Raw genomic sequence first — 16,969 nt, 5'->3', positions numbered from 1 at the left:
AAACATAATCCCAACTATACATATAAAATGATGTGATGTAAAATAGCTGTTGCAACTCAAGTGAGAAATCTTGGAGTCACTGTGGATAGTTCTCTGAAAACATCCACTCAATGTGCAGCGGCAGTCAAAAAAGCAAACAGAATGTTGGGAATCATTAGGAAAGGGATAGATAATAAGAGAGAAAATCTTACTGCTACTATATAAATCATGGTATGCCCACATCTGGAATACTGCATGCAGCTATGGTCAGCCCATCTTAAAAAAGATGTATTGGAATTGGAAAAGGTTCAGAAAAGGGGTGTGAAGTGTCTGCCATATGAGGAGAGAATAATAAGACTGGGACTTTTCAGCTTGGAAAAAAGATGACTAAGCGGGAATATGATAGAGGTCTAGAAAATCATGACTGGCGTGGAGAAAGTAAATAAGGAAGTGTAGTAGGTCTTAGCCGGGGCTCAACCCTTCCGGGCAGGAGGGGAGCCACACCGACTCGCTACTGTGGGAACAAGCATTCAGTTAGTCCTGAAGCTCCGGCTCTTTGGTGCAGGGCCGGAGCAACCACCGTTAAAGCTCAGGCCCTTGACTGCAGGGGCAGAGCAAACACAGTGAAGCTCAGACCCTTGACTGTAGGGACTGCGCGAGCCAACAGTTCAGAGCCCAGGCCCTGGATCAGGGTGGGGCAAACACAGTTAAGCTCAGGCCCTTGTTTGCAGGGGCTGAGTGAGCAAATAGTTCAGAGCCCAGGCCCTGGATCAGGGCGGGGCAAACACAGTTAAGCTCAGGCCCTTGTTTGCAGGAGCTGAGCGAGCAAATAGTTCAGAAGCCCAGGTAAGGCACGCCTAGGCTTTCTGTAGCCGAGCGTTGGGTGAGGGGGAAACCTGCCACCCGTGAGCGGAGGGTGGCAGGGGGGAACGCAGGCCCACCCACTCCACTGCGTTCCAGCCCGGGGCCCTAGCAGCGGTTACTGCCGCTGCTGGTCAGTGGGGTATCCAGACCGCAACACACTGACATAGGCTCACACTCCGTTGCAGCCGGACCGGGGTCGGCTACCCCCGGGCTACTTCCACGGTCCCTGGGCTACTTCCACGATCCCCCTACCTCGCTCGTCGCGCCGGGCTCAGGCCAGTCCATCTGCATGGGCTCCTCTCTGCCAGGGCTCGGTGGCAGGTCCGGTAGCTCTGCCGGGAAGTCAGGCCAACGGTCCTCAGGCGGCTCCTCTGGGTAGCAGCAGGGGCGGAGGGGTTCGGGTACAGTCTCACCCTCAGGGTTGGTGGGGTGGGGTTCACAGGGATTCTCCCAGTGACGGGAGCGGACGGGCTCCGGTGGCTCCTCCTCGTAGCGTGCCCGGGGTAGCTCGGGCCAGCTAGGGTCCAGGCCTTGGTCTTCGGCGGTCTCCTGGCCGGGAGCTCCCGGCCACACGTCTGCTCCCTGCGGTGGCTGGCCGCCGACTGAGCTCTGGCGGCCGGCCTTTATACTTCCTGTCCCGCCCCTTGACTTCTGGGGGGCGGGGACAGGTGGTGGTGGTCCCACCCACTCTGGTGCCTGCACGTGGGCTCCCTCTTCTGGGCAGGAGGGGAGCCACACCGACTCAGTACACACACACCCCCTTAAGACTGGCTCCCGCGTCTCGGGGCCAGGTCCTTCCATCTCCCCAATGCGGGATAGGAAGTCCGCATTCGTATGGTCCTTGCCAGCCCGATGCTGAACCGTAAATGCGTAGGGTTGCAAGGCGAGGTACCACCGCATAATGCGGGCGTTGTTATCTTTCATCCGCATTAGCCACCGGAGGGGGGTGTGGTCTGTGACGAGGGTGAACGGGGCCCCGAGGAGGTAGAAGCGAAGGGCATCGCAGGCCCACTTCACAGCGAGGGCCTCTTTTTCCACCACTGCGTAATTCCTCTTGCGGGGGAACAGTTTCCGGCTGAGGTATAATACGGGGTGGTCCTTTCCCTCCACTTCTTGGGACAAGACTGCCCCTAACCCTACCCCGGAGGCGTCGGTCTGCAGGATGAATGGGCGTTTAAAGTCCGGGCTATAGAGCACCGGCTCCTGGCAGAGGCACTTCTGCAGTGTCCGGAAGGCAGCCTCACACTCTGGGGACCACTGTACCTGCCGGGGGCTGTCCTTCGTCAGAAGCCCAGTTAAGGGTGCGGCGATGGACGCGAACTGGGGGATGAACCGTCGGTAATACCCAACGAGGCCCAGGAACTGCCAAACGTGCCGTTTGGTCGACAGGGTGGGGCAGTCCAGGAGGGCCTGAACCTTTCCGACGAGGGGTTTGACCCGCCCGCCCCCGACGGTATAGCCGAGATAGGTGGTCTCTCGCCAGGCAATACGGCACTTTTTGGGGTTGGCGGTCAGGCCCGCTTGTCGTAGGGACCTTAGGACCGCCGCAACCCGAGGCAGATGGTCCTCCCAGCTGCGGCTATAAATGACCACGTCGTCTAGGTATGCAGCCGCATAGTCCTGATGGGGCTGCAGAAGATGGTCCATCAGTCGCTGGAAGGTGGCTGGGGCCCCATGGAGACCGAACGGCATTCGTGTGAATTGGTACAGCCCCGTTGGGGTGGCAAAGGCGGTTTTCTCCTTCGAGGTCTCTTCGAGGGGAATCTGCCAATAGCCTTTGCTGAGGTCCAGTGTGATGATATACTGGGCCTCCCCCAGGCGGCCCAGTAGCTCGTCCACTCGGGGCATCGGGTAGGCATCGAAGTGCGAGATGGCGTTACCCTTCAAAAGTCGATGCAGAAGCGGCGGGTGCCGTCTGGCTTGGGCACCAGCACCACCGGACTACGCCACTCGCTCTGGGACGGCTCAATGACGCCCAGAGCCAGCATGGCTCTTACTTCCTCCTCGACCGCATCCCGCATCCGATAGGGCAGGGGCCGGGTTGTCTCTCGAACCACTTTCCCCGGCTCGGTCTGGATGGAGTGTTTGACCAGGGACGTGTAGCCCGGTACGTCCGTGAAGGTTCGCTTGAAGCCCTGCAGCAGGCAGTTGGTTTGTTTACATTGCTCCTCCGTGAGCAATTGTCCTAATAGGGGTGCCGGGGGGTCATCCGTCGAGGATACGCGGGGTCCCAATTCCGGCTCGGGCGGACACGGGTTAATTAAGAGGCCCTCCCGGTCCTGCCACCGTTTCAGCAGGTTTACGTGATACCGTTGGGTCCCCTTCCGCTTGTCTGGTTGCCGCACCTCGTAGGTGACGGGACCTACTTTACGCACGACGTCGTAAGGCCCCTGCCACCGGGCTAACAATTTTGACTCACTGGATGGGAGGAGGAGTAGGACACGGTCTCTTGGTTGGAACTCCCGGACTTGGGCTCCCTGATCATAGGTTCGTTTCTGCCGCTCCTGTGCCGTCTTCAAATTTTCGCGGGCCAGGGCTCCGGCCTGGGCAAGGTATTCCTGTAACTGGATGACATATTTCAGGAGGCCCTGGGCTGGGGAAGCCGACTGTTCCCAGGTCTCTCTCATCAGGTCTAAGAGGCCCCGTGGTCTGCGTCCATACAGCAGCTCGAATGGGGAAAATTTTGTTGAGGTCTGCGGGACTTCTCGGATGGCTAGCAGCAAGGGTGGAAGGAATTGGTCCCAGTGGCGGAGGTCCTCTGCTGGGAATTTCCGCAACATGCTTTTCAAAGTGCGGTTAAACCGCTCCACCAACCCGTCCGTCTGCGGGTGGTACACGGACGTCCGGAGTTGTTTGATGCCTAAGAGGGCACAGACCTGTCGCAACAATTGGGACGTGAAGTTCGTTCCCTGGTCGGTCAGGATCTCTCTAGGCAGTCCTACTCGGGTGAAGATTTTCAGCAATTCCCCCGCAATGGTCCGGGCGGTAATACTCCGCAAGGGGATGGCTTCCGGGAATCGAGAGGCATAGTCCACCAAAACCAGGATGTATTGAAACCCCGCGGCGCTTTTCGGGAGGGGGCCCACGAGGTCCATGGTGACCCGTTCAAAGGGCGTCTCCATCACTGGCATGGGGACCAGGGGTGCCTTGGGGATCCCGGGCGGGGCGACCCGCTGACAGTCTGGGCAGGAGGAGCAATATTCTTTCACCTTCTGAGAGATTCCCGGCCAAAAGAAGCGTGCCAGGATTCGAGCGAGGGTCTTCTCTCGCCCCAGGTGCCCGGCGGCTGGCACATCGTGGGCCAGCTTCATTACCGCCCGCCGGTGACACAGGGGCACTAACAGTTGGGTTTGTGGTTCCCGGGTGCGGGGATCACGGTCCACGCGGTAGAGCCGGTCCCGGCGCAGCTCAAAGTGGGGCCATAGGGTGGCCCACTGGGGGTCCACAACACTCCCGTCTACTGCCGCGAGCTGCTCGTAGAAGCGGCTAAGGGTGGGATCCTCTCGCTGGTCCCGACAGAAATCGGTATTGAAGCGGGGCTGAGGGGCCGGCTCCGGCGGCGGCCCCGCTGCGTTCGTGTCGTCTATCTCGGTCGCCGGGCCCTGCTCGGGGGTCTCGGATGAGGACCCCAGCCGATCAGCCTCCAGGGCCGGCGTGGAACGTAGGACTTCCTCGAAGGCCGGCCAGTCCCGACCGAGGATCACAGGATATGCAAGATGGGGAGCTACCCCAACCACCAGGTGTCGGGTGATCCCCACGATTGTTAGGGGGACCCGGGCGCTGGGGTATGGTCGGACATCCCCATGGATGCATTGTAGATGGATACACCCGAGGCGGGTATCGCCCGGCGGTACTAGGTCCTTACGGACCAACGTCTGGCCACAGCCCGAGTCGATCAAGGCCCGCGTAGTCCGTCCTCCGACGGCCACTGGGACGGTCAGCTTGGGGTTCATGGCTGGCCGGGCTCGAGTGTGGCCCGCCCACACTTGCCCATAGCTGCAATCCATCTCCGGACAGTCTCGCTGGAGGTGCCCCATCTTCCCACAACCGAAGCAGGGACCGAGTTCAGGTCGTCTGCTCCTGGGGCCCTCTCGGCTTGGGCTCCGGGTGGGGCTTCGCCGAGCCCTTGAGGGCCCCTGGCCCGGGGCCATTGTTCTGGTCCGAGGAGCTGGGCCCGTGTGCCGGATCCGGGTCTCGCGGCGGGAGTCGGGCCTCGGTGCGGGGTGTCGTGGTCCCCTCGGGGGTTCCCCTTTCTTTTCGCCACGGGCTGGTTCGGGCCCGGGCCCGGGGCATCGGAAGGTGGGCCCCACTGCATCTTTGGTGGCTAGGAAGTCCTCCATTAGCGACACTGCCTGGGCCAGCGTCGCCGGCCGGTGGCGAAGCACCCAGGCGCGCCCTCAGGAGGGTAGAGTGTGCACGAACTGTTCTAGCACCACCTGCTCGGTTACCTCCTCCGCCGTCCGGGTGTCGGGCTGTAGCCACCGTCGGCAAGCCTCTTTTAAGGTCTGGGCCACTACCCGTGGTCGGGCCCCGGCGGGGTAAGTCTGGCCCTGGAACCTTTGTCGGAAGGTCTCGGGACTGACGTCAAGGGCGTCCAATATCGCGGCCTTCACCAGGTCATAGTCCCGGGCTTCCTCAACCGCCAACCCACGATAGGCCACCTGGGCCGCCCCCGTCAGGTAGGGGGCTAAGAGGGTAGCCCACTGGTCCCTGGGCCACCCGGCGACGAGGGCTACCCGCTCGAACGTGACCAGGAAGGCCTCAGGGTCGTCGTCTGGGCCCATCTTAGTCAACCGAAGGGGGCAGCTGACCGCGGCATCTCCGCAGCCTCCCCCGCCGGCCCCGGCGCGGGAGCGTAACCAGCAGCTGCTGCAGCTGGACTCCCAACTGCCGCACCAGCTGCTGCTTTTGCTCGAGCTGGGCAGTGTGCCGCTCCTGCTGTAACTGGAGTTGGGCGGCATCTCGCTGCTGCTGCTGCGCGAGCTGGGCGGCCTGCTGTTGCTGTTGCTGCTGCAACTGGGCCGTCTGCTGCCGCTCCTGGCTCTCCGCGAGCAGCTGGAACAACCGCTCCATATCCATTCTTTAGCATGGAGGGGGGGGCAACGGCCACTCCCCCTCTAGCCCCTTCTCACAGGGGCAGGGGCTCGTGGCCCCACGTTGGGCGCCAAATGTAGTAGGTCTTAGCCGGGGCTCGACCCTTCCGGGCAGGAGGGGAGCCACACCGACTCGCTACTGTGGGAACAAGCAGTCAGTTAGTCCCGAAGCTCCGGCTCTTTGGTGCAGGGCCGGAGCAACCACCGTTAAAGCTCAGGCCCTTGACTGCAGGGACGGAGCAAACACAGTGAAGCTCAGACCCTTGACTGTAGGGACTGCGCGAGCCAACAGTTCAGAGCCCAGGCCCTGGATCAGGGCGGGGCAAACACAGTTAAGCTCAGGCCCTTGTTGGCAGGGGCTGAGTGAGCAAGCAGTTCAGAAGCCCAGGCCCTGGATCAGGGCGGGGCAAACACAGGTAAACTCAGGCCCTTGTTTGCAGGGGCTGAGCGAGCAAATAGTTCAGAGCCCAGGCCCTGGATCAGGGCGGGGCAAGCACAGTTAAGCTCAGGCCCTTGTTGGCAGGGGCTGAGCGAGCAAATAGTTTAGAGCCCAGGCCCTGGATCAGGGCGGGGCAAACACAGTTAAGCTCAGGCCCTTGTTTGCAGGGGCTGAGCGAGCAAATAGTTCAGAAGCCCAGGTAAGGCACGCCTAGGCTTTCTGTAGCCGAGCGTTGGGTGAGGGGGAAACCTGCCACCCGTGAGCGGGGGTGGCAGCGGGGAACGCAGGCCTACCCACTCCACTGCGTTCCAGCCCGGGGCCCTAGCAGCGGTTACTGCCGCTGCTGGTCAGTGGGGTATCCAGACCGCAACACACTGACATAGGCTCACACTCCGTTGCAGCCGGACCGGGGTCGGCTACCCCCGGGCTACTTCCACGATCCCCCTACCTCGCTCGTCGCGCCGGGCTCGGGCCAGTCCATCTGCATGGGCTCCTCTCTACCAGGGCTCGGTGGCAGGTCCGGTAGCTCTGCCGGGAAGTCAGGCCAACGGTCCTCAGGCGGCTCCTCTGGGTAGCAGCAGGGGCGGAGGGGTTCGGGTACAGTCTCACCCTCAGGGTTGGTGGGGTGGGGTTCACAGGGATTCTCCCAGTGACGGGAGCGGACGGGCTCCGGTGGCTCCTCCTCGTAGCGTGCCCGGGGTAGCTCGGGCCAGCTAGGGTCCAGGCCTTGGTCTTCGGCGGTCTCCTGGCCGGGAGCTCCCGGCCACACATCTGCTCCCTGCGGTGGCTGGCCGCCGACTGAGCTCTGGCAGCCGGCCTTTATACTTCCTGTCCCGCCCCTTGACTTCCGGGGGGCGGGGACAGGTGGTGGTGGTCCCACCCACTCTGGTGCCTGCACGTGGGCTCCCTCTTCTGGGCAGGAGGGGAGCCACACCGACTCACTACAGAAAGTGTTACTTATTCCTTCTCATAACACAAGAACTAGGGGTCACCAAATGAAATTAATAGGCAGCACGTTTAAAACAACAAAAGGAAGTATTTTTTCACACAACGCAGAGTCAGCCTGCGGAACTCTTTGCCAGAGGATGTTGTGAAGGCCAAGACTATAACAGGGTTCAAAAAATGAGCTAAATTAATTCATGGAGGATATGCTATGCGCCAGGATGGATAGGGATGGTGTCCCTAGTCTCTGTTTGCTAGGAGCTGGGAATGGGTGACAGGGGATTGATCACTTGATGATTACCTGGTCTGTTCATTCCCTCTGAAGCACCTGGCTTTGGCCACTATGGGAAGACAGGATACTGGGCTAGATGGACCCAGTCTGACCCAGTATGGCCATTCTTATGTCCTTATGCTCCTTTCATATAGACGCCTGGGATTCTGCCTCACAATGTGTCCCTGAGGTCTCAGCCAAAATGCCCCAGACAGGCAAACACTCCATGCTCCTGAAGCCTCTGCCATCCATGTAGTGCCCTATGGCTCATCCCTAACCCTTGATGCTGCTCCTTGCTATTGAATGTGAAAGGAGAGGAGGTGGTGCAGGAGCATTATGGGGACACAGATCTGAGGCTTTGGGAGAGACAGATTGTCTGATAAATCAGAGTGCTGTAAACCATGCAGCCACCCCCTAAATCAGGGACCTGTTCCAGCCCTGAGTCTGGGCTACTGGGATCCCTTCCTTAGAGCAGGGTGCCTACAGCCTGAAAATAGGCATGTGAAACTAACTCCTGTTCTCCCTGTTCTCTGCCCTAGACCAAATGGGACCCCAGGCAAGTCGTGTCTTCAGTGCCTGCCCCCCCCCCCCACATTAAACTTTTGAATATCTTATTTTTCATTGCGTCTTAGTTAATTTCATGATTTTGATGCACATTTTGGATGCATGATTTTCTCTGTCATATAAGATGATAAATTTGCATGCTAGGATCTGTAAACCTATATTTATTCATGTCATATATAAGCAAATAAAACAAATTCATTTCCTCTAAGCATATAGAATCTTTTTAATTTTAACAATATCTGAAAGGTACTAATATCTAGAAATCAAACTGTCACCAACATAGGGTGGACCAGTATTAAATAGTGTTACAGTAGGAGACAGCATTAGAATGTTAACCATAGTCCTTTAGTTCCAAGTTTGTTTTTCTTGCCTTTGCCCTCGTGAAATGAAGCGCAGCATTAGGGAGATCCAAAGATTGGCCAATGGCATTTTCAAGTGCTAAAATAGCAAGCGATGTCGGTCTCTCATTGGCCATCATTGTTTGAAGATATAGTTTAATGAGTTGGAGCTTCAAGGTGAGGGTGGCTCTGTCCACCGCCTTCTGTTGCGCTGCTGGGCACCAAGTCCCTGGCGGCCAATATGTGAAGCTGGGAGAAGAGAGTGAGGTGGCAAGTGGCGGCAGGAATTTTGCCAGCAGGGTCTAGCTGCCCAACTTCCTCCTCGTACCACTGGGCCCCCGTTGCCTTCAGGTAACCCAGGAGCTAAGGCAGGAATAGAGCGAGGAAGCAAGTAAAGCTGAGCAAGGAAGGCAAAAGTTAATCTTGCCTTCATGGGCCGCTCACAATGATGTCCTTTTTCTGTGCCACAGTTGACAAAAACATCTTGGACAGAAGAACAGTAGGCCAAAAAAGAAACCAAGCAGCTCCATTGGATGTGTGCTAGACTAAAGGTCCCTGGTTCAATCCCAGGCTTTAGCATGCGTCTTTTATCCCCCTTTGTGCAGGGGTGGAATGTTTTCTGAAAGTCCCGCATTGCCTTTAACTGCCACAAGTCCCTCATTTCAGGCTATGCAGCAGGAAAAAACAGCATGGGCTTCTGCACCGAGTTGGCCCACCTGACCTTTCATTCTTCTCTTGCACTTTGTCAGGAAGGGGAAGAAAAAAAGAAAGAAAAATAAGCTCTCCTTCAAGCGAGAATCACAAGGGTGATGTAAAGATGACTTCCTGAACACCAGCTCCAGTCCTCTGCTCTACCAGCTGACCCATTGAAGGGCTGCCACCACTTTCTCTAGGTTCGCCCATTGGTGTGTGCCAGGGTGAGCGCCAGCCAAGTGGATGGAATTTGAAGGGAGGGGCACAGTACTGTAAAAAGGTTTCTGTAGTGTAGTGGTTATCATGTTTGCCTAACACACAAAAGGCCCCTGGTTCAGAAACATGCTGGCTTCCTTTTCCCAGATCCCCTTGCTGTCCAGGAAGGCACTCCTCCTTCTCCTATTGGCCCATCCCTGGGATAACTCCAACCCCCTCATGACAGAAGGTGGTGACATCAGCGGAGAAAGCACTTTGGCGTCAGTCTGGAGAACCTAGAGGAGTTAGGCGTGTCAACTTTTGGAGGCTTGTGGCTTGGCCTCCTCTGACCTTGGAGGTTGGCCTATAGAGGCCATCACTTCCTGCTGGCTTCCTTTGCATGACTTGCAAAAGGAGGAAGTAAGACAGGAATGGGGCCATAGAGGAAAGTCAAGTTGAGGAAGTCACGGAAGAAGCTGTGCAACAAAGTGGGGATAGTAAAGTGCCATCATTTGTTCTGCCAAAGCCTGAGGAGGTGTGTTTGGCTTCTGGGAGGTAGAATCCTGTGCCTGTCTCTTGGCATCCCAGGAATGGCTACTTGCAGCCCAGAAGAAGAAGAGGGGTTCTGGGTGGAAGGAAGACAAGCAAAGCTGAGTTTGAGTGTACATGTGCCAGCACTCTTTTCTGGCCAAGCTGGGTGTACAATAATGGACTTGAGAGGCTCCCTGCCACTCGTGGTGCAGCGAGAGCTACCTCTCCTTTGTGGCTGACCTGGGGGCATGATTGATGGCTTTGGAGGCAGGGGTTGGGCTGGGTGTCAGCAACTGGGATCCAGGAAGCCCCCACCTGCCCTTCCGAGGGCCGAACACATGGAGGTGTGGTTAGCTACAGGGATTAGAACCCTGTGTCTTCCTCTTGGCATCCCAGAGATGGCTACTTGCAGCCCAGGAGAAGCGGGGTTCTGGGTGGAAGGAAAAGTAACAATGGTGTGTCCTAGTGGGCTGCTTTCTGGCAAGATGGTTTTCCGTTTTAGGCTTGGGAGGAGCCTGCAAGCTGTGGGTGGACTTGTTCCAGTGAGAACCGCTGCTCTTGTCTTGCTGACCTGGGGGCGCCAGTGACAGCTTGTGAGGGGGCAGGTGCTGGCTTGAGTGAATGCGATATAGGAAACCCCAGCCTGCCGCACATGGGCCAAGTCCACTGCTTGTCTCCTGCATTGTGACATCAAGATTAAAATCTTCCTAGCATGTGCTGCGACTCGTGTATTAAGCCTTCCTGGTTGGCCTGGTCATTGCCAAAGTAGCTCAGCTGGGAGTGCATTAGATTGATAATTTGAAGATTTCTGGCTTGATGCCAGGCTTTAGCACCCCCTTCACCCTGGGCATGTCGTGCTGGGCTTTCTTCTGGGTGTGCAGCTGTGCCTTGAACTCACGAGTTTTCCTAATTTCAGAGGCAACACTTGCAGAGGGCGGTGTGTGGGGTCATGTGCCCCACCTGGGTTAGCTGTCCCTGCTACATCATGTGGTGCTGCAAGGCTCCCTCCCTGCACAGCAGCTGCTAGAGGGGTAAGTGGAGAGGGGCTGCCTTTGCTGCTTCCTCTCCCTGCATTGTTCACACCTGGGAGGAGCTGTTGATCATAAGGGGGTGGGGCTGAACCCTGAAATTGTGCCCCCCCCCGGCCTCTTTCAGGAAACACCAGTCATCTGTGCCTGGTTTCCAGCTCCTCAGCCAGAGGAAAAAGTGGTATTCTGCACCTGAGTTGCCAGCTCTTACTTTCTTTCTCATGAAGGGGAGGAAAATAGAATCTCTTTTTCAAACCCCAGTCCTACGATTGACCAAGATGTGACTTTCTAAGTTCCTGTTACAGTGGAGGATTTAGAGTTAGTGGGGCCCTGTACGCATAAAGTCCATGCAACAATCCCCTTTCATCCCAGCCCTGGTATGTCTCCAGTAGTCGCTATTCCCTGGTAGCAGGGAAGGAAGTTTCCACCCATCCAGGAGATCCCAGCCTGGACTAAAGTCAGCTTCAGGCTTCTCCTCTCTCCCTTCTTGGAATCAAGTTCATGTTTCTACCATGAGTTAAAGCAGCCCAAACCCCCAGAGTCTAGATTAATGTCACAAGTTTGGAATCTCTCCAAGGAAGACAATTTTTTTAAACCCCAGATGAGTGGAGTTAAATCGGTTCTCAGCCTGAGTCTTTGCTCTTAATCCTGAGGATATTGTCCCACCAAGGGGCCATTTCTCACCTCTCTTTTAAAATGAAGCACAATTTTCTTTGCACAGACACAGGAACAGCAACATCTTTCTTTGTCCCTTGTGCTAAGCAGGATGTCAAATTCCATGGAACCTTCCTCTTCTGCAATGGAGACAATGGACAAGCAGGGGGCCCTGGGCACATCCAGCCCTGGCAGTGAGATGTTCCCTCCCCTCTTTCTTTATGCTGCTGTTGTTATTTCATGGAATGTCTGGGATGGGAAAAAAGCTGAGTTCACTCTAGGTGGAGGTAAAAAAGGACCCTGAAAATCTCAGGCCCACAGGGAAAACCCAACCCCTGCTACCGGGGTCACTGAGGTGCTGGAGATTTGAGTAGGAAAGGGACTGTGTGAATTGTCAAGGTGGGGAATGAATAACAATCTACAAGTACATCCACTTCATTAACCACCGACACAGGCTAATCCTGCTGCAGATAGAAGGGAAATTGGGAGCTATTCTTTGCTGTACAGCCTTGGAAACGGTGACCCAATTGCACCACAGTGAATGTGCTGGGGAAAGCTGGACTTTATAGGCAAGTGGAAATAGCGGATCCTAGAAATACCTGGAGTCCCCCCCTGTAGATAAATCTCTGATAATTTTCATATGACTTTACATTGTGCCTCTTCATATAACCTTGTGCTAGGGTGACCAGATGTCCCGATTTTATAGGGACAGTCCCGATTTTTGGGTCTTTTTCTTATATAGGCTCCTATTACCCCCCACCCCCTGTCCCGATTTTTCACACTTGCTGTCTGGTCACCCTACCTTGTGGTGGGTCTACCCACGTGTGACCTCTGTTTTCATGGGACTTTGTATCAAAGCCTCATTTAGAAACGTTGCATTGCCCTTAGTATAATATTATAGCCCCTAAGGATAGAATAAGATAGAAGAAAAATTTCTTTTTGCTAGCAGTAGAACAAGAGCTCTCCCCCCCCCCCCCACTCTTAATCAATTGCCCTGTTGAATGAATGAGGTGTGGATGAGCAAGGCATGGAAGGCAGCACCTCCAGACAGCCTCAACCCTTGGAGAGGGGCTGGGAGCCAGACCCAAGGACAATAAAACATGTCAAGTGGGCTCATTAAAGACAAGCAGACATACCGACAGCCTCGGGGGTTAGAAGCAAGCACCTTCTTTTGAAAACACCCTCTTTGCAGCATTGGGACAACACTCAAAAGAAAGCAGCACAAAGGACCAATGGACACAGACACAGAGTTTGAATCTGGTATAGATTTGCATAAGAGGAAAGCTGTTATAAAAGTGAGGTGTCTTGCAGAGGACCCCGAGTCTCGTCTTGTCAACATGGGAGCATCGATCCGGATCGGCAGAAGCCCGGCTCCCCCATCTAACTCACCTGGCCAGTGAAGTTAAGGGGAGCAACTAATTGGTAACAACAAGATGGAGTGTGTTTGTGTGTGAGTGTAAGTGTAATATATTATATGCATATAATACAGGGTTAATAAATACATGTATTACTAATAAATATGGCGTTTTGCCTTATTCCCCCTGAAAAGATCCTGTGCAGTACTTTAAGTACAACACCCCCCCCTCTTCTGCCACCAGGGACAGGTGTTGAGCTGCTCACAGCGCCCCCCCCCCATTACCTTCCAGCAGGGGATTGCAGCACCCCCCCCCATCCAATGCAGTATGAGGGCTGGTTCTTGTATCTCTGTACCCTAAGTCCAGGGCATGCCAATCTCTCTCCCCCTTTGCTGTGTAGAATCTGGCCCTGCTGCAAAGTGTCCCCTATGACCCACCAACCTCCAGGACAGCAGGTTTGGCCCACAGAGCAGAGTTTATGCAAGCTGGTGATGTAGCTCAGTGGTAGAGTGCATGCTTTGCATGTATGAGGCCCTGGGTTCAATCCCCAGTATCTCCATGTTCTTTTTTTTTTTCCACACTGCAGGTTTGCTCATGTCCATCTCGGATGTGACCCAGCATTTCCCTGCCCAAGTTTCAATCTTGCTCAGTGAGGGGCAAGTGCCAATTGCATAGAAGGTCTGTGGGGGTTTCTGCTCCTAAGTCACATCAGTAAGTTTAAGATTCCCACCCGCAGTGCTGCTTGGCACAATGATAGATGAGAAGAGTGAATCCTCCAGCACTAGAGGGACAGGTCCCATCTGCCCAGACTGAGAGGCAAGGAAACATAGGGGAGTCAGTGCTCAGAGAGGTCAGTGATTTACACCCAACAGGAGACACTGTCTTTTTGAGGTGAGTGCAGCTTGCTTGGGATAGTGCTGATGATGGATAGAAAAAAGGCTGGAGTCAATGACAAATGAGACCATAGAAGGGGAAGGGGAATGGCAGCTCCACAGAAAGTCCTGGGTGCTCAGATGCCCCAGTTATAGGCATGCTGGACTGTCCTAAAGGGAGAAAATATAAAGAGAGACCCAGCCCCCCCTACAGTCATCCCATGAAGAAGAACCTGGTTGGGAGTGGGGTGCAGGTTCCCTCTGGGCAAAGGGGAGCTGAAATCCTACAGTGTCCTGGAATTTAAGTAATGCAAGCTTCAAACCCTGCACCGGTGAGGGCTGAGGTGCATCAGCAGAAGGTTGGGCTGGAGGAACATCGGTGGTAATCTACATTTCTGCTTGCTTTTTTTTTTTTTTTTTTGGCAGGTTAAATAAATGGAGCCTCTGCTCCGGTCTCTCCCAAGGGCCTAACATTGCTTTGCACAACGGTAAACCTTGGAACAGGATAGAAATGAAATAGCTGCAGCATATGGCGGCAGAATCTAAGCAATGAAAAGCCTCCGGATTCTTCTGTGTGCATTGACTCCGAACAGGAGCTGTAATTTGACTTGTTTTGCAGCTGCGGCTGGCAAACAAAATATCAGGACAAAGTCATTCCAGTGATTGTAACACTGGCTTTGAGAAGGCTTTGGTCTTACTAAAATATAATTAGCATGTTACACTTGTGTTTTTAAAGGTGGCTTCCCGTAGCAATCCCGAGTTGTTCTTCCCACAGCTGGCTGATGGTGGGCAGCAGGAGATCTCCCCAATCTGGGGTAATCTCTCTGAGCCTCAGTGTTAGTTCTGCATCCTTTCTCCCCCTAACCACACACACCCCTCCCCGACCCATTATCAATGTTTTACAGTGACCCCTCCCTTCCTTTATGGGATTCAGACTCTCTGTGACAGAGACTGACTGGGGCTCCTCTCTGCATGGCCCCAATGGGGAAGGAAAGAGACTGAGGGGGCAGGAAGTAAGATGGGCAGAAGGAGTCAAACAGAGACTTGCCATCAAATGGGAGGTCCTGCAGGGAGCTCTGTGCCTCACTGGAGAGCCCGAACAGCCGGAGCCATGATGCCCTTCTCATGGACACTGCTCTGCTCCCCTGGCTCCCAGCCGCACCGCTGGTAAGTGCTTGGGGGTGGTTCCTCCCTCCCCCCAAGCCTGGGAGCCAGGGGAGCGGAGCAGGCTGGGGCTGGGTCACTCCACTTACCATGCGGTGAGTGCAGGGTTGGGCTGGCTGCAGTCTTCAGGGAAGCAGGGGTAGGGTGGGTGCAGGAAGAGGCTGGAGCAGCACACAGCTGTGCAGGGCACCAGGAAATGTGACCAGGCCTAAGTGTGCATGGGGATGGGATGGGATGGGATGAGGGCAGGTATTTGTACCTGATGGTATGGGCCCCCTCTCTGAGGGGTTGAAACACCAATTGCACTTTCTCCTCTCTCCACTGTTGAATATCAGAGCTAACTTTGATTCCATTAGAAGTCTAGTTACAGACTGCTGAGCTGAATTCACTTTGGGCTAATGGTGCACTAGCACTGGGGCTCCCCTACTATGAGCTGAAATTGCTTAGAGCTGAAATCACGAAAGAGCTAAAGTTATTAAGAGCTGAGATCACTGAGGCTGTGTTAACTAGTGGGGGAGCCTGAAGCTATATTGCTAAGTGGCTGGCAGAGCAGAGCGGAGCCTTGTGGGAGTGGCCCAAGGGACGGCTGAAGTGGAGCAGAGCTCAGCGGCTCACAGGTCGGTGAGCAGAGTGGAGCAGCTGCCAGAGCAGTTTGTGGGATGGCGGGAGCAGCTCACGGGGCAGCTGGTGGAGTGGAGCGTCTCGTGGTGAAGGCTGCGGCGGAACCCCGTCGGCCTCGGATCACGTAAGGTGCTTCTTAACACCCTGCGTGCCCCCCACCCCGAACTCTGGGGCTGCACTGACCAGGGACAGAGACTTTGGGGGGTTGTTGGACTTTTGGGACTTTGGTGATCCTTGGGTTGCTGGTTTCAAGAACCCAAGGGAAAGGACACAGCCCAACTTGTTGGGGTGGGTTTTTTGCTCATGGTTTGTGTTATGAATCCTGTTTGTGGTGTTTTTCCAATTTAATGCTGATGTCGTTTACCTCATGTTATTAAACATTTTCTGTTACACTCAGACTCCGTGCTTGCGAGAGGGGAAGTATTGCCTCTTAGAGGCACCCAGGGGGTGGTATGTAATTGTCCCAGGTCACTGGGTGGGGGCTCGAGCTGGTTTTGCATTGCGTTATTGAAACGGAACCCCTAGATACAGAACCCGGCCCTTGTTGCTGCCAACTTAGATGGGCAGAAGGGTTACATTATAAATAAATGAGTGTAAACCTAAGCTTCCTGTTTTCAAACTGGTTTTCCCAATTCAATTCCCAATTCTCTTCTGGAAAGGCCTCCAGAACGCCTGCCCACCCCAGCAGAAGTGGCAGTGAGAAAGCTCCCCAGTGCTGCTCTTAGTTCCAGGTGGATTGTTCAGTGATGGGGAGAGCTGATTTTTTTGGTGCTGAGAAAGCTGCCAGGCAGGTCTCTGGGCAGCAGATCTCCCTTCCTCTTCAAGCACACACCAGGCTCCTTCCCTGCCCAGTCACTGCTGAAGGAGGGTCCTACATGCACTGAGCCTAAGAGCTTTCAAAGCCTTCTTAGTGCAGGTGGCAGCGCATCAGTCTCATAATCTGAAGGTCCTGAGTTCGAGCCTCAGAGAGAAGGCAACTGGTTTTTGCTCCCTGCTTCAGATTTTCTTAAGGAAATCAGAGAAAAGAGACTATAGCAGAGTGGTTTCTAGACACCCTCCCATCCTTTTAACACACACACACACAGACTTTTCTAAGGCATTAACTTTTCCTTTTCCTTTATGACTCCTGAAATACCAATTCCTAGAAGCTCCTTTCCACAGAGCACACAACCGTAGTGCAGAGAAAAAGCTGGGGGCTGCCAGGTTGTTGTGGGCAAGTGGTTAAAGGGATGCACAAAAAATCCATTTGGGCTGCTGCCCCCCATCCTCACTCCCAAGCAGCTTTGATTCTTGATGACTGTGATGCTGAGATTTCACTGCCTCAGCATCCTCGACCCCCACTGGAGGCCAGTTCCTTAGACCCCTG

General features: G+C 55.0%; 1 protein-coding gene and 2 non-coding genes across 3 annotated transcripts; 2 read left to right on the top strand and 1 right to left on the bottom strand.

Moving 5' to 3' along the window:
- Nucleotides 1-5,240: 5,240 nt before the first annotated feature.
- LOC101935459 (SCAN domain-containing protein 1-like) lies at nt 5,241-5,627 on the bottom strand. Its single transcript, XM_005315284.1, has one exon. The coding sequence runs from the start codon at nt 5,625-5,627 to the stop codon at nt 5,241-5,243; it is 387 nt and encodes a 128-aa protein (XP_005315341.1).
- Nucleotides 5,628-13,433: 7,806 nt separating this feature from the next.
- TRNAA-UGC (transfer RNA alanine (anticodon UGC)) lies at nt 13,434-13,505 on the top strand. Its single transcript has one exon. It is a non-coding gene; the product is annotated as a tRNA-Ala (tRNA).
- Nucleotides 13,506-16,504: 2,999 nt separating this feature from the next.
- TRNAM-CAU (transfer RNA methionine (anticodon CAU)) lies at nt 16,505-16,579 on the top strand. The gene has a single exon. It is a non-coding gene; the product is annotated as a tRNA-Met (tRNA).
- The last annotated feature ends 390 nt before the right edge of the window (nt 16,580-16,969 follow it).

This window comes from Chrysemys picta, chromosome 16, assembly GCF_011386835.1.
Source record: "Chrysemys picta bellii isolate R12L10 chromosome 16, ASM1138683v2, whole genome shotgun sequence".
Taxonomy (NCBI): domain Eukaryota; kingdom Metazoa; phylum Chordata; order Testudines; family Emydidae; genus Chrysemys; species Chrysemys picta.
Note: the sequence above shows the minus strand (reverse complement) of the source record. Positions and strands in the feature narration are given on the sequence as shown.

What these genes read in the sequence shown, in the direction of transcription:
- LOC101935459 (XM_005315284.1), bottom strand. Translation starts at nt 5,627, where the DNA reads ATGGGCCCAGACGACGACCCTGAGGCCTTCCTGGTCACGTTCGAGCGG.